Source organism: Rhinoderma darwinii, chromosome 2, assembly GCF_050947455.1.
Source record: "Rhinoderma darwinii isolate aRhiDar2 chromosome 2, aRhiDar2.hap1, whole genome shotgun sequence".
Taxonomy (NCBI): domain Eukaryota; kingdom Metazoa; phylum Chordata; class Amphibia; order Anura; family Rhinodermatidae; genus Rhinoderma; species Rhinoderma darwinii.
This window is the reverse complement of record NC_134688.1, coordinates 188,788,717-188,806,010: the sequence shown is the minus strand read 5'-3', so window position 1 is coordinate 188,806,010 and position 17,294 is coordinate 188,788,717. Positions and strand designations below refer to the sequence as shown.

The 17,294-nt window shown below is 41.2% G+C and overlaps 1 protein-coding gene across 1 annotated transcript in view; it reads right to left on the bottom strand.

Moving 5' to 3' along the window:
• The window catches only part of EIF5B (eukaryotic translation initiation factor 5B), a 75,489-nt gene that overhangs the window by 4,506 nt on the left and 53,689 nt on the right, over positions 1-17,294 (bottom strand). Inside the window, exons 12-22 of the mRNA XM_075852630.1 lie at positions 15,466-15,576; positions 15,269-15,336; positions 14,270-14,411; positions 13,992-14,123; positions 10,697-10,879; positions 10,450-10,611; positions 10,208-10,339; positions 9,971-10,102; positions 4,310-4,386; positions 2,472-2,636; positions 89-227 (exon numbers count right to left, since the gene is read on the bottom strand). Coding sequence (XP_075708745.1) covers positions 89-227; positions 2,472-2,636; positions 4,310-4,386; positions 9,971-10,102; positions 10,208-10,339; positions 10,450-10,611; positions 10,697-10,879; positions 13,992-14,123; positions 14,270-14,411; positions 15,269-15,336; positions 15,466-15,576 — 1,443 coding nt within the window. The remainder of the gene's footprint in view (positions 1-88; positions 228-2,471; positions 2,637-4,309; positions 4,387-9,970; positions 10,103-10,207; positions 10,340-10,449; positions 10,612-10,696; positions 10,880-13,991; positions 14,124-14,269; positions 14,412-15,268; positions 15,337-15,465; positions 15,577-17,294) is intronic.

Genomic DNA, 17,294 nt, shown 5'->3' with positions numbered 1-17,294 from the left:
TATATCTATATCGCTATATATATCTATATCTAAAGGGATCATCCACAAAACAAGACAATATGGCATACCAATCAATATGTTGACTTACATTCTTACTCGGTACACACATCAGTGTACCCTGTTTGAGTTGACCAGCTTCCACAATTACTCCCATGACAATGGGATCACGAGAATTAAAGATAAACTGAGGAAGAATTCTAATTTTACACGGGAATACAGCAATATGTCTGTAAAAAGGTGAAGGTAAAAAGAAAACAGAATGAGGATTAGGAAAATGTCAGATATAATGGAAAATCCAGTCTTCATGGACATATCCAAGGCATCCATAACAATCACCAGATCTGGTTCATACTGTAGTTCTTAGGTTTCCTTTAAAATGGCAACATGGTCTTTACCAAATTATTTACAGCGACCTAATAATGATTTTAACCCTGTTTTCAGTTCTTTTCCCCCTTTGCCATAAGCGTTGAAGACATTTTGCAAATAACATTGTCAATGGCATTTCCAAAGCAGAATTCTTGCAAAATGCATTAAAACAAAACAAAAGAAACACATAAAAGGAGACTGGCTTTGGAGAGAAAAAGTGGACCAATGTCTTATTGCAGAGCAATTTACTCTGACATGTAATTCGCCAGTTACAGTATTTTTTCCCTAAGCAACCTTTGATCAGACATTTGAGATCCGCACCTACTAAAGTAATAGCAATTTAATCTACAAAGGGTGACATCAATATTCATTATTGCATTAAAGAGGCTCTGTCACCAGATTTTCAAACCCCTATCTCGTATTGCAGCAGATCGGCGCTGCAATGTAGATAAGAGTAACGTTTTGTTTTTTTCAAAAACGAGCATTTTTGGCCAAGTTATGACCATTTTTATATTTATGCAAATGAGCCTCTCTTAAGTACAACTGGGCGTGTTTAAAGTTATGTCCAAGTGGGCGTGTATTGTGTGTGTACATCTGGGCATTTTTACTTGTTTTACTAGCTGGGCATTGTGAATGGGAGTGTATGATGCTGACGAATCAGCATCATCCACTTCTCTTCGTTACCACCCAGCTTCTGGCAGTGCACAGACACAGCGTGTTCTCGAGAGATCACACTGTGACGTCACTCACTTCCTCCCACAGGAACTTCATCGCGTCGGATGAGAGAGGACACGCGGTGTGTCTGAACTGCCAGAAGCTGGGTGGTAACGAAGAGAAGTGGATGATGCTGATTCGTCAGCATCATACACTTCCATTCACAACGCCCAGCTAGTAAAACAAGTAAAAACACCCAGATGTAACGAACACAATACACGCCCAGTTGTACACACACAATACACACCCACTTGGACATAACTTTAAACACGCCCAGTTTTATTTAAGAAAGGCTCATTTGCATAAATATAAAAATGGTCATAACTTGGCCAAAAATGCTCATTTTTTGAAAGAAAAAAAAACACGTTACTGTTATCTACATTGCAGCGCCGATCTGCTGCAATACGAGATAGGGGTTTGAAAATCTGGTGACAGAGCCTCTTTAAGTATAATAGAATCAGTCAATGACTTTGCAAAAATGCACCAGGGAGGACACTGTTATATAAAGTATTGAATGAAGTTATAGTAGATAACATAGTAACCTCATTCACACGACTGCATCCGATTTCGCATTCAGAAAAAACTGATGCAATGGACCGTTTTTCATATTCGTGCTGCATCAGTTTTCATCGTTCGTATAAAAAAAAAAAAAAGGAAGCCTATTGTGTAATTTTTGTTCATTTATCCAGCCCTCTAAAAACACGATTGCACAGACTCCGCCTTACATTGCCTTTACAGCATATAGGGAGCATTTGTCTGATTCCACTGCTTTGTTGGATCAGTTTTGGCTACTGATCAAGTCTTCCAAACCTGTGCAAAGTGTTCTGTTGGCCTGGCTCACCTCCCAGCGACGTGAGAGCCATTGTGCAGCCAACGTGCTCCAGCAGTGTCTCCTGGGTATGCAGGCCTCTCTATCACACTGGTGTGGAAAAGACTTCCTGGTTTCACTTTCTGTTGCTTGGCAACAGATCTATTAAAAACGGATCACACGCGGATGGCTTCCGCGTGCAATCAGTTATTTCTTTCTCATTCCCATAGATTTAAATGGCCTAGTCTGATCCAAAAAACTGACTGGAATAGGACATGCAGCGAGTTTCTCGGATCGAAAACAGAAATCTGTTAAAGAAAACGGATGTGTTATCGGCCCTATTGACTTGTATGTGCCAGTGTGCAGTCGGTTTTAAAATGGACAGCACAATACAGAGAAAACCGGTTATGTAAAAAAAGGCCTTACTGAATATTAGGAATAGGTCTGTGAAACGGAACGGTGTTTTAGAAAGAGAAAGGGACAATATTTTAAAGCCTAAAAAATGAGCAATTTACGTATAAATAATGATGTCGAGGTTTAGGCGGATCAGAGGAGAAGCCGGGCCAAAACATGGATCACTTACTTGAACTCCTCTTGCTTCTGTTTCTTGTAATCCTGTCTATATTTGGTGAAGGCATCAAACAAGTGATAGATGATTTCAGCACTAAAAATACGTACACCTAAACTATCAGCCATTTCTTGAGCTTCTCTTTCAATTCTTACATCAAAGGCTAAAATGACAGCGTACCTATAAAGGGGGGAAAGAGGGAAAACAAAAGCAAGAAGAAAAGTCAATTTCAAAACTATAAACCCAAAAGAAACATTTCTCTACTTTACAGGCTATGAAAACCCTTGAAAGGCAGTTTGTTTGTTTTTATATAAAAAGGTTAGTCAGTTTGATTCGTGCAACTTTCTAAATACTTTTTATTCAAAATTATTTTTTTCTTTTTCAGATACAGCTGCTCTGTATTCTCTATACAGAGCAGCTGTATCGTTTGCTATGTTCAGTGTCAGCGGCTCCTGCGTGTCTCTTACTTAAGAACTTAGGTGAAGGATAACAGGTGGATCCTACATGTCAGAGACACCCAGGACCCGCTGACACTGAACCCGTCAGTCCCACAGACCTGACGGTACAGAATTCAGCTAAAGATACAACTGCTCTGTATATAGAATAGAGAGCAACTGTACGTCAAAAGTAAAAAATTATTTTTAATAAAAAATATTTATAAAGTTGCACTAATCAAACTGACTAACCTTTTTATCAATACAAATAAATTGCCTTTCAAAGGTTTACATAGCCTTTAAGGTGTTTTCAAGCTCTCCAAATTATCTTCTTATAATTTTAAAGTGTCCAATGGGTTAATTCGTTGTTTGTCCTAAAAACATAGGGAAAATGAATTTCGCATTAGCGTGGCGTGACCAGCACAACAAGCCGTTTACTTCGGGAATATCTGGTGTTCCGTACTTTGGTCACATGACCTCCAACAGGTACTTTAGGCACATCAATCCCTGTCTGGAGGCGGTTTATATTTTTACAACTTGCTGTACATGTGTGTTGGCATCAGCAAAGAAACCTTCTCTTGCACTTTTATAGATGAAGACAAGATTGTACTCTTTTCTGAGCACATGCAAATTTAAATTCTGGGGACAATGTGTAGCGAGTGGAGAGGGAAGAATTGCCTGGGGTGCGGAGATAGGCAATGCATGGGATACGTCATTTCAACGCGTTTGTGCTAAAACTGGTTTCACCTTCAAGATGCACATAAGCCTTCAGAACCATAAGGCCACACTACATTCAACAAATTGCCTAAAAATGACTTGATTCACTTCACACTCGAGGCACCTTCTGTACACAAGATTCGAACATCACAGATATTTATGGTTCATATAGAGCTCAGAAATTCCCTGTAATATCTCTGTACAGTATAATGCGTCATTGAGACTCCAAATTATATCAAATAGTTATTTTGAGTACCAATATCTAGACATCAAATAAAATATGTCTCCATTTTGCGAACAGTAAAACTGTGGAGTTATGGCAGGTTGGAGTGGGGGACAGGAAGAATTACAAGGCGCCAACTAAAATCAATCGGCATTCATGGTAATGCATAAATGAACAAAATGGAGAAACACTATTTGAAGAGGGGGGGGGGGGTATGTCTACAACCTTTATACCCCCCTAATAGGTCCTTCTTCCGTCTTGAACAAAAAAAAAATACCTAAGGTATTTAGCCACCAATTAGCTGACCATAGATCATTATACACCATTTACATTACAATCGATTGTTTACACTGGTAGATGTTTGGTCAAGATATTTTATCCTCTTTATATATTTGGAAGGTGGATAAACACCCCATATAATGTACGACCTGTCACATTCTATAAACTGTACAATAAAAAGAGTTCACTATATAACTTACTGAGGGTCATGCTCCAACATCACAGAGGCCTTCATAACATCTTTTTTATGAACAGGTCCTATATTAATTCCAGCATACTGTATGGGTGGAAAATAAGTGACATATCAAGACATCACAAGTAACTTAAAGAAACACAACAGGAATTTTTATTTTTTTGGACAGATTATGCTAACTTGCAGACAATATTTTAGTGTAATTTGTTTATTTAGAGCGCAGATGTATCCACACATTTTGAACCCTCTTTATGGGTAGAGTGTCATGGAGTCGACTACGCTATTGATTCAGTCGGAAAACCGGAAACCTGTCGGCATGGTGACGAACAGAAAGCATTAGCGATGTTTCCGTCACCATTGATCTCAATGGTGACTGAAACGGAAGCTGTGGTTTCACTTTCACTTTCCGTTGCGGGGTTCACCCGACGGAAATTTCCGACGGAACCCAGGAACGGAAAGCGAACGGTGATGTGAACAGGCCCTAACTCACACTGCTTGTCTCTGCTATGTGTTGTGTGAAGAATCTCTGGTGTATTCCTATGAAATGCAGCTTTGCACTGCTCTCCTGTTTGCAAGAGCTGACTGAGAACTCTATCACTATATGAACAAAGGAACGGGGAGTGGGAAAAGTAGTGTGTTACATCAATGTTAAAAATGAAAAATACTTTATTGAATAATTATTAAAAACAATGTTAGATGAAAAAATTATGACGTTGTGCCAAAGTCCCCTAGATTGGCACACTGAGACAATATTATGTCTAAATTAATTGCTTCGTTTTATTAAAGATATATGTGTCTAGCCTCCCCCTGTGTATATGCGAGGAGGCTCTGCAATAGTCCCTGATCCAGAGATTAAAGTGTTAATTATTAGCAAATGGCTGTCCCCCTCAGTATCAATGACGAGACAGTCAACCTGCATATGACACTAAAGGTTCCTCCAACGGGCTGTAATTAAAGCCCTGCGGTGGAGAAATCCCTGCATCAATACAACCATATGGGTTGTATGTGCATGTGTCCCATGCAAGTAGACACGGCACAGCAGAGTTGAGACTGTTGCCTGCTAGCTAGTCCTCTATGTATAAGCTTGACATAGCAGAGCTGTAACTGCTCCGTGAGGACAACTCTGCAGGAGGAGTAACTGATCAGATAGTGTGCTCACACAGTGATCTCCAGTCCCACGTAACCATTAGTATTCTGCCTGTCAGGCAGTTGTATCACTAAATCGAGGTGTGTTTACTTTGTGCAGATAAGGCTGCCGAGGTCAGTCACATACACATGGGAAGGGTTGAGAGAAGGTGAGCCGCGATCAGCTGTTTGAGTGTATTCACAGCTCAAACATAGCTCGGCATAGCAGAGTTGTAACTGCTACGTGAGGACAATTCTACAGGAAAGAGTGTGTTCTCTTTGTGCAGACTATGCTGCCAGAGTCAGTCACATACACATGAGAAGGGTAGAGAGTAAGTGAGCCGCGATCAACTGTTTGAGTGTATTCACAGCTCAAACATAGCTCGGCATAGCAGAGCTGTAACTTGCTATGTGAGAACAACTACAGGGAGGAATAACTGATCAGCCACATTGACGGGCAGGCGGCCACACAGGTAGTGTGCCTCAACAGTGATCTCCAATCCCACGTAACTGTAAGTGTTCTGCCTGTCAGGCAGTTATATTACTAGATCGAAGTTTGTTTTCTTTGTGCAGATCAGGCTGCCGAAGTCAGTCACATACACATGGGAAGGGCTGAGAGGAGGTGAGCCGCGGTCAGCTGTTTGAGTGTGCTCGCAACTCAAGCATAGCTCAGCTCCGTCCCTCCATGTATTGTGACCGAGTCTGCAGCCCAACATGCGGTATTGACGTGCTTAAGTCCCTGACCAGGGCAGATATTCTGCCAGATAAATGATTCAATCAAATTGTTATTTGAACAGTACGGAGCAATGTGTGACCATCTAACATTGTGATGATTTTAAAAGACACCCGACGCGCGTTTCGCCGGTACTTCCGGCTTCTTCCAGGGGTGGCGACCGCCAGAATCAGAGGCCAGATATGCTAAAAAGATCCCTGATTGACAGGGATGGTAACCAATCCAAACAGTTTAAGACTAGAAACAAAATAATAGTGCAATGTGATACTTCCGGCTCGTTCCAGGAATGTATCCATGTTAAGATAACATTGCCAAGGCTCAGGATGCATCAATTTATAACAAAAAGTTCAAATTGCAGTCATGTCAGGACATTGTGCTGCACATTTAAGTGCACATATAGCACTGTCCTGCAGAAACAAAAATATATAAATGTGAGTATAATAGTCATAGAGAAGGGAGGGGGAGGGGTAAATGTCCGTTCTAGAATAATGCCACTACACAGTCTGTGAGTACAGTCCATCAATAATTACACTGATGGATAGTAACTTGATGGAAATTAAATTAATGTCTCATCACAAAAATATGAGACAAGAAGATATAATTTAATATATTTGGTTGTATGTGAAAACAGCTGTCAATGGGTACATTCACATAGAAAAAAGAACAAGTTCGTAGATAGAGTAATTAATGCCTACACAGTATATTGTATCTACGAACTTGTTCTTTTTTCTATGTGAATGTACCCATTGACAGCTGTTTTCACATACAACCAAATATATTAAATTATATCTTCTTGTCTCATATTTTTGTGATGAGACATTAATTTAATTTCCATCAAGTTACTATCCATCAGTGTAATTATTGATGGACTGTACTCACAGACTGTGTAGTGGCATTATTCTAGAACGGACATTTACCCCTCCCCCTCCCTTCTCTATGACTATTATACTCACATTTATATATTTTTGTTTCTGCAGGACAGTGCTATATGTGCACTTAAATGTGCAGCACAATGTCCTGACATGACTGCAATTTGAACTTTTTGTTATAAATTGATGCATCCTGAGCCTTGGCAGTGTTATCTTAACATGGATACATTCCTGGAACGAGCCGGAAGTATCACATTGCACTATTATTTTGTTTCTAGTCTTAAACTGTTTGGATTGGTTACCATCCCTGTCAATCAGGGATCTTTTTAGCATATCTGGCCTCTGATTCTGGCGGTCGCCACCCCTGGAAGAAGCCGGAAGTACCGGCGAAACGCGCGTCGGGTGTCTTTTAAAATCATCACAATGTTAGATGGTCACACATTGCTCCGTACTGTTCAAATAACAATTTGATTGAATCATTTATCTGGCAGAATATCTGCCCTGGTCAGGGACTTAAGCACGTCAATACCGCATGTTGGGCTGCAGACTCGGTCACAATACATGGAGGGACGGAGCTGAGCTATGCTTGAGTTGCGAGCACACTCAAACAGCTGACCGCGGCTCACCTCCTCTCAGCCCTTCCCATGTGTATGTGACTGACTTCGGCAGCCTGATCTGCACAAAGAAAACAAACTTCGATCTAGTAATATAACTGCCTGACAGGCAGAACACTTACAGTTACGTGGGATTGGAGATCACTGTTGAGGCACACTACCTGTGTGGCCGCCTGCCCGTCAATGTGGCTGATCAGTTATTCCTCCCTGTAGTTGTTCTCACATAGCAAGTTACAGCTCTGCTATGCCGAGCTATGTTTGAGCTGTGAATACACTCAAACAGTTGATCGCGGCTCACTTACTCTCTACCCTTCTCATGTGTATGTGACTGACTCTGGCAGCATAGTCTGCACAAAGAGAACACACTCTTTCCTGTAGAATTGTCCTCACGTAGCAGTTACAACTCTGCTATGCCGAGCTATGTTTGAGCTGTGAATACACTCAAACAGCTGATCGCGGCTCACCTTCTCTCAACCCTTCCCATGTGTATGTGACTGACTTCGGCAGCCTTATCTGCACAAAGTAAACACACCTCGATTTAGTGATACAACTGCCTGACAGGCAGAATACTAATGGTTACGTGGGACTGGAGATCACTGTGTGAGCACACTATCTGATCAGTTACTCCTCCTGCAGAGTTGTCCTCACGGAGCAGTTACAGCTCTGCTATGTCAAGCTTATACATAGAGGACTAGCTAGCACGCAACAGTCTCAACTCTGCTGTGCCGTGTCTACTTGCATGGGACACATGCACATACAACCCATATGGTTGTATTGATGCAGGGATTTCTCCACCGCAGGGCTTTAATTACAGCCCGTTGGAGGAACCTTTAGTGTCATATGCAGGTTGACTGTCTCGTCATTGATACTGAGGGGGACAGCCATTTGCTAATAATTAACACTTTAATCTCTGGATCAGGGACTATTGCAGAGCCTCCTCGCATATACACAGGGGGAGGCTAGACACATATCTTTAATAAAACGAAGCAATTAATTTAGACATAATATTGTCTTAGTGTGCCAATCTAGGGGACTTTGGCACAACGTCATCATTTTTTCATCTAACATTGTTTTTAATAATTATTCAATAAAGTATTTTTCATTTTTAACATTGATGTAACACACTACTTTTCCCACTCCCCGTTCCTTTGTTCATATATCGATAATTGGTGGTGTACACCTAGTGTGAATTACTCCAACATATTATATATAAAATTGTAAGAGGGTAATACCTATCTAAATATAGAACTCTATCACTAGCAGGAGAGAGACTGAAATGGAGACTCTGCACACAGCACTCACAGATCTAAGAATGGCAGTGTGTGTCAGGAAAGTTTTAGAACTCCTCATCATAGGCTTCTGCCTCCTGCTTGTGATTGATAGGTTTCTCCTTGTCAGCTCTTACAAGCAGGAAGCAGGAAAGTGATGTGAAGCAGCATCTCATAGAATATACTGGAGACTCTGCAGGGTGAGTTAGAAGAGTATTATTACTAAATGATAATAGTTCTATGTCTCTGAACTTTAGCACTTGCTGCACTTAGGACTCAGCAGGGAGCAAGTACCTGCATTGTGATGAGACTACACCCCTCTGCCTCTGAATAGCCAGAACCATAGTGGAAAATGCTGCAAGCAAGCTGAGCAGTTTCCATAACTCCCAAAGAACCGAATAGAGAAAACCACACGCACGCTCGTCTCCCTCTCTATTTATTCTCCACCTGGATGCAGCAACCACAACAGGCAGGACGGAGGTCGGGAAACTCCCATTCTCAAGATTGGAATCCGCACCTATCATACACTTAAAGCATTTCCTTTAATATGTCAATTATGTCATATTTTGGTACATTAACACACAAAAAAGGCATTAGAAGTAGATACAATGGTTAGTTAAGGTTTAAGTCATACAACTCTCCCTTCTATGAATGCATATTAGAACTGGTCCGAGTAACCTTATTCGTATCATCAAGTAAATAAGACATGCATTAAAGCCAACAAAAGATTTACAGTACATTTGTCACAATCTAGAAATCATCAAGCAGGGTCAAGCTGTCACATGACACAACCCATCATGGTGTAACAGTGTTATTTAGATGGAGTTGCAGGTAAACCAAGTAACTTTTTATGATCAGTGGGAACCCTCAAGGATCTTTAGAACAGGGAGGCAACAGTGCTCCAACTCATAAGATTCATGAATCTGGTTGTCAAATCCTGTAAAGTACAGGTTTAATCAGCACACAATAGCTTCCTTTATATGCAGAAAGGGTATTCACTGGTCAGTACAATATTTAATAATAAGATTATAGACAAGGTATAAAATGCAGAAAACTTACTGGCACTTCTGATGTTTTCAGGAATTCCAGCAGTGCCTCCAGGGAGCCCAAAGTGGATGCTTGCACATAAACTCCCTTTTCTTCTAACTTGATAGCATTCAGTGTCTGCTTCAGCTCATGGATGAGTTCATCCTTACAAAAGGCACATGGTCACATTTTATAACAGGTTTTCGGAGAAACAAGGAACAATATGAAAGTTTTAGATTGTAAATATTCCCTTTAACAAACAAAACTTACTTTTAGGACTGGGATTTCATCATCTTTATGAGCGACCAAAAGCGGCAAACCTGCCAATGTTTTCTCCAAGTCCTTACCCAAGATCTTCACTCCTTGAGCAGCGAGCACTTCTTTGTGCTTCTCATACTGGTTCTGAAAGATTGAAGTGGGAATTTATCAACCATCCTGATCTATTTGACAGTACAAAATAAGACATACTACTACTTGGTGGCAGAAAAATAGATAATGAAATGAACAGTTACCTTTACTCGTAATTCTTTCATTGGAGGAGGAAGCAAAAGTCCTCGAATTTGTGTGACAATTGGACCTTCTACACCAGGAACCAGAATAGTATCCCCTTCTCTTAGCCGACCATTAATCAAGATCACATCAATGGTAGTGCCCATGCCAGGCAGAGCTTTTACCTAGTAGAGGAGCAAAATTAAATGTTTCTGAATGGAAACTAGAGCTTATGCAATAAACACTGCAAAAGGTAGTCTTTTGGCTTACCTCCATTATTTGGGCTCTCAGCTCTTCAGAATGGGCCAGCCTCTTACTAAGCATGGTCTGAGTCAGGTCGACAAGGAGGGAGATTAGATTGCCCATGCCATCTCCACTATGAGCAGAGGTTGGAACCAAAGACACAAAAGTACGCGGGTCTTTATTTTCATGAAACAAGGCCGCATTCAGACCCTTAAATAAAACAAGAAATGCACATCAATCCAGGATTAAAGTTCATTACACAATATGTGAACATTACAGGCATTAAAGGGAATGTGTCGCAAATTAAACCTTTTTTTTTTAAGTGTCGTTACTTATTTCTATTATATTTTTTAAGTTTTTTGCTGTATTTTTTTTTTTTTTTTCCGTATGGTGAAAAGTATTAAAAATTAAATAATAATTTTACATGTTTTCCAATGTTGGCCACCATGGGGAGCACTTCCCAGAATTACAGCAAGGTAAATAAGGCAAAGCAACCTGACTCACAGCTGCTGTAAATGTGGGAGGGAACCTCACCCCCCCTCTCACAAGCCAGGTAAAGGTGTCTTCAAATTGCTAAGCAGTGTCCGGCAGCCATATTGGGTGTGATTCTGCAGCTGGAAGAAGTTATAGGACACACCAAAAGGCTAAGTGTATGTTCACACGCTTACTAAACAAAGGGAAAACCGATCCTGATTTTCAGCCATTTTTTAATCAAACTCGCGTTTTTTAACGGTCGTTTTTGGAGCTGTTTTTCTATAAAGTCAATGAAAAACGGCTCCAAAAACGTCCCAAGAAGTGATGTGCACTTCATTTTGGTCGGGCGTCTTTTTACGTGCCGTTTTTGGAAAACTACCACGTAAAAAACTCCCTGTCGGAACAGAACGCCATATTTCCCATTGAAACCAATGGGCAGATGCTTGTATGCTTCCGATTTTTCAGCTGAAAACATTGTGTGTGAACATACCCCTAGGGTATGTGAACACGCTAACTGCATTTACGTCTGAAATGACGGAGCTGTTTTCAGGAGAAAACAGCTCCGTCATTTCAGACGTAATTGCTCGTACTCGCGTTTTGCGAGGCGTCAATTACGGCCGTAATTTGGAGCTGTTCTTCATTGAATTCAATGAAAAACGGCTCAAATTACGTCCCAAGAAGTGTCCTGAATATAATGTATATAAGTGTCCTGCACTTCTTTGCCGAGGCTGTTATTTTACGTGCCGTCTTTTGACAGCGACGCGTAAAATGACAGGTCGTCGGCACAGTACGTCGGCAAACCCATTCAAATGAATGGGCAGATGTTTGCCGACGTATTGGAGCCGTCTTTTCAGGCGTAAAACGCCTCGTTTACGCCTGAAAATAGGTCGTGTGAACCCAGCCTTAGAATGATGAAAGTGAAGTGAATGACTTTTCAGTTGACCGGTTCACACGCCGTGTATTTGACATGTTTTTTTTTGTGCACATTTTACGTGCAAAAAAAACCACATAAAAAACGCTTGATTACACTTGATTTTGTGTGTTTGGGGGATGTGTGTGTGTGTGTGTTCTCGCCGCTGATTCTTCAAAACAGCTATGAAGTATCAGCGGCGCCCGTGCACACTCCACTCTGCCACACACACACACACACACACACACACACACACACACACACACACACACACACACACGAAAAGTCTTAAAGGGGTCGTCCAGGAAAACATGGCGCCGCATCTGTCCTCAGGTCGTGTGTGTGGTATTACAGCTCTGTCCTATTCACTTCAATGGAGGTGAACTGCAATACCAGACACAACCTGAGGACAGGTGTGGCGCTGTGTCTCCAATCCGGACACCCCTTCTGTCCTGAGATGACACGACGGGGGAGGCGGGTGTCAGAGCCACCCACCGCCATCACCGCAGACAGAACCACACAACTATGGCATGAGGGCAGGGCTTGTCCTGAGTGCACTGTCTCTTGTTATGGACAGAGTTATAGTCACATGAACCCCGTCTGATGAACAGATAACCTAGGTCCGATCACATGACAGAGGGGGGTCACCAAAAACCCTGTGCACCCTCAGCCCGTCCATCCAGCCCTTTCCTGGTTATATCTGCGTCTGGGAAAGCTGGGTGACCACCATTACCCCTCATACTGGAGTGTTTAGGGATGTGACTAATGAACCTCTCACACTCCAGTAGGAGGGGTAATGGTGGTCACCCAGCTTTCCCAGACCCCTGAACGGTAAATTTCTCTAGTTGTCCTGAGACTGTTTGGGAATGTGACTAATGAACCTCTCAGTCTCAGCACAATTAGAGAGATTTATAATTCAGGGGTCTGGGAAAGCTGGGTGACCACCATTACCCCTCCTAGTGGAGTGTGTTTGGGGATGTGACTAATGAATATCACACTCCAGTAGGAGGGGTAATGGTGGTCACCCAGCTTTCCCAGACCCCTGAACGGTAAATCTCTCTAATTGTGCTGAGACTGAGAGGTTCATTAGTCACATTCCCAAACAGTCTCAGCACAACTAGAGAGATTTACCGTTCAGGACTTTCTCAGTACAGTTTCATCGTGTGTCCTTCAGTCAAGGGAGGGAGGGGTGGGGCTGTCGGGGGGGGGGGGGGGGGAGCCGTTTCGGGGGGGGGGCCCGTCGGGGGTCACGAGAGCGGGGGTCTGTGAGGTAGAGAGTGGGACATGCAGAGACACACATCTTACCTGCAGTGCAGCTGGTCTTCAAGATGGCGCCTGCTCTCTCCCTGCAAGCAGCTGCTCTGCTCTGTCTGACTCTGACCTGCGTCTGCGCAGGACAGAGCCATAGTGCAAAGTCCCGTTCATTGACTCCTATGGACTGTAGCTGCCGTATTCCATGTCTGTATGTGTCGTTAATCGACACATACAGAAATGGAAAAAAAAATGGCAGCCCCCATAGGGAAGAAAAAGTGTCAAAATAAAAAAAAGTAACACAAACACACAAATTAATACAAACGTTTTTAATAAAACACGAACATCAAACTGATATTAAAAATTTTTTTGGGGTGACACTGTTCCTTTAAATACCGGTCAGGAGGAATTTTAGTTGGTTGTTCCATCAGGAACGGGCACCACGGAATACTACATTTTTCCAGTAGTGCATCCGCTGGTGGGTATATATTTAGAAATGGGTTATCTTGTAAGTGTAATGGTCAATACATGTTTTAACCACCACCTATGGATAATTTATATAATAACATAGATCACTTGCCATTTCATTACTAATAAAGTACTCAAATTTACTGCCTATTGATTTGTTAATACATTTACTGCAGTAAAAAGTGTCATTCTAGAAATAAAATAAAAATGTATGTTCACCTGTTGTGCAAATTCCAGAATGATGGCCTTCGTGCGCTCTTCAAACTCATCCTTTGTGTTTTTCTTTTGTTTCTTTAAAGTAACAGCGACATCAGTCTCTGGACTTTTCTTCCAGTCATACAACCTATCGATCTAAAAAATAAAATAAATACATAAATAAAAACGAGCATTTATATTAGAAGTGTGTTAAAGTTTTAGAAAATCCTAATCCAAGACGAGGCAAATGATTTAGAATATAGAACAGAAAAAAAAAAACATGGACTTAAAAGATTTCTCACCTTGTTTAGCGCTACAATAAAAGGACACTTCTTGTTCTTCAATAAATTTAATGATTCAATGGTCTGTGGCTCTAACCCGTGCATTATATCCACTACCAGGATGGCAATGTCACATAAAGAACTTCCACGGTTCCTCAGGTTACTTGAAATTTAAGAAAAGATAGTGAGAATGAATATTGGAACTCTGTTATATAATCAGAACCCTCAGGCATGCACAAAAAAGCTAAGCCATGGACGTCATCATAACACATATTTTCTACTGGCTGAGAACACAGGCTTTGTAGCAGAAAAGCAAGAAATAGGGATTTAAAGGGGTTGTCTGGTTTAGGAACATTAATGTTACTTTTTGTATAATATAAAAGTTATACAAATTTTCCAATACACTTTCTGTATTAAATCCTCCCGGTTTAGAAGATCTCGGAACATTCATTGTTTACTTCCATTAGATAAAATTGTGTCCATTGGTCATATGATGGCCACACAGGTGCCCGGTTCGTTAGAAGACCGCTCTGATACAAATACTGTAAGGAACCGTGCACCTGTGTGGCCATCACATGATCATGGACAGAATTGTATCCACTGGGAGTAAACAATGACTGTTCCTACTAAACAACAAGCAAAGATCACGAAAAACGTGAGGAATTAAATACAGAAAGTATATTGGGAAATTGTTTAACTTTTTATTATACAAAAAAATAACAATAATTTGATAAAACCTGACAACCCCTCTAACCTACACAGCAAGATGCAAACAGCATGCACACAAATCTTATCTAAGGTCCGATGAACACGACTGTGTACGGTCCGTGATATACGGACCACATGTCGGCGGCATATCCCGGACTGAACACAGTTCAGGGAGCCGGGCTCCTAGCATCATAGTTATGTATGACACTAGGTGTCCCTGTCTCACTGCGGGAATACGGTCCCTGAACGGTGTCGGGCCGGGAAATGAGGCCTAAGGGAGTTGAAGTTCAGAAGTGGTTGGCAAAGTGATACCTGAAAGACTCGTGACCAGGCGTATCAATGATGAGCATTCCTGGAATCTTCATGTTCTCCCTATCAAACTGAATTAATGACATTTAGAAAACAATGGATTATAGGAGGGATATTATTCTTCTACCAATATTCACATATTTCTCAGATACTAATACAGGTCATTTCTAAATACAACAATGATTTTGTGTAGTACTTACATTTTTAACCATTTTTGTCTGTTCTTTTAGAGCATCCAAAGGGACATTGGTTGCACCGATCTGCTGAGTGATGCCTCCAGCTTCACTGTCTTGTACATGAGTATGGCGCAACTACAAGGTTAAAAGAAACAATTAATAGATATATCCTGGGGGAAGAGTAATGCAGAAATGGAAAAAGTCATGCATTTCAGTATACATTACAGAAGTATAAAAATACAATTAGATCTTATTTTTATTGAGAAATATAAAAGGCATTGCAGAAAGATAAAATTCAACAGTGATACCTCAATATTATGCTAGGTAAAGTGCAACACAAGTTGAAGGCAATCATTCCGGAGAAAGAGGTGATTGAATGTTGTTAAATGCTGCGATTGTAGCGGTAATTACACTAACGGACCACGAAAAACTGTCCAGCATCACTTATATAACAAATTGAAGATAAAAGTAAAACTCTAGTTATAAAGTAAAAACCAATGGTTTCTTCACTGACTATTACCAATGGTTTCTGCACTGACTATTCCCTCCATGAAGCATTTATTCCCACAACAAAAAAAACGTGCCCGCTATATGTTAATAAACCGTTTCGTAAATAAGTATAAATTGCCAGATCAGATGCACAGTCATGTGGCGGCTATGCTTCACCCAGGTTATAGAACGGCAGCTGGAAATGCTACATCATGTGCCTGAATTAAAATAACATAAGAAATTCATGGACTTCCTCTAAACATTTCTCACCCAGTTATCTCGGTTATACTGTAAGGGCCCATGCACACGACCGTAGTGGTAAGCACGGCCCGTGATGTGCAGCTCGGACGGCAGAGGAGTGTCATCCGCAGGCCACCCGCAAATCACGGGCCAGTGCACATTCATTTCAATGATCCCGGACCGCAAAATGCGGCCATAATAAGACATGACCTAACTTTTTGCGGTCCAGTTGGCTCCCGGGCAATACATGGAGCGTGAAAGCCACGGTCATGTGCATGGGACCCATAGAGATGAATGGGACCGCAGTTCACTTGCAGATTTGCTGGTGAATTTCGGCCGCAAAAACACGTTCGTGTGCATGAGGCCTAAGGGTTTTATCAATGTAAAATATGTAGATGTAGGAGTTTTTCTTTAATATGTTAGACGACTTTAATTTCGGTTATCCATTAGACCCTCTAATAACACTAAGGTAGCTATACACATCCCTGCCCGCCATTGGACAGGTTTTTTTTATTGGGCGGGTGCAATCAGGGAGTGGTATTGCACCCGTTGGTATTAGGCAATCTGATTTGAACATTTGTCAACATAAAAAAAGTTCTTATATTATGTTATATGGCATTTCCTTCACCATTCACACCCAAAATAAATGTTGACACACTGCTGGCTCCTTCTTGTAATCCATATACAGTGTATCTTCTCTCTACAGACTGTCATGAGGCCTAAACTGTGCAACCATCATCCGAGCTCCCACAATGCACTGCCCTCTGGTAATAGAAAACCTGCAGAACTTTCAATTTAGCTTCCAGCCTGAAAAACGATATATCTAATAGGATATACATAGGAGCGCTCTCTTGTCTGTTCTTTCAGACTGCCTCCAAATGTAAACAGACATTATAGCCATTCATCAAGTAAAGTAGATTTGGTTCCTACATTATTTTTATTATTATTTTCACAATCTTTATTCTTAAAGAAAAAACAACATCCATAGAAAAGAAATTAATTAGTCACAAAAATCGACATTTTCCTCCCCCCTATATACGCTTCCCAAGCCTGGCAAAGCAATATGATTCAATGTGCCCAACCAAGGACTAAGAATGGCCATCAATTTTTCTATATTAGAGGCA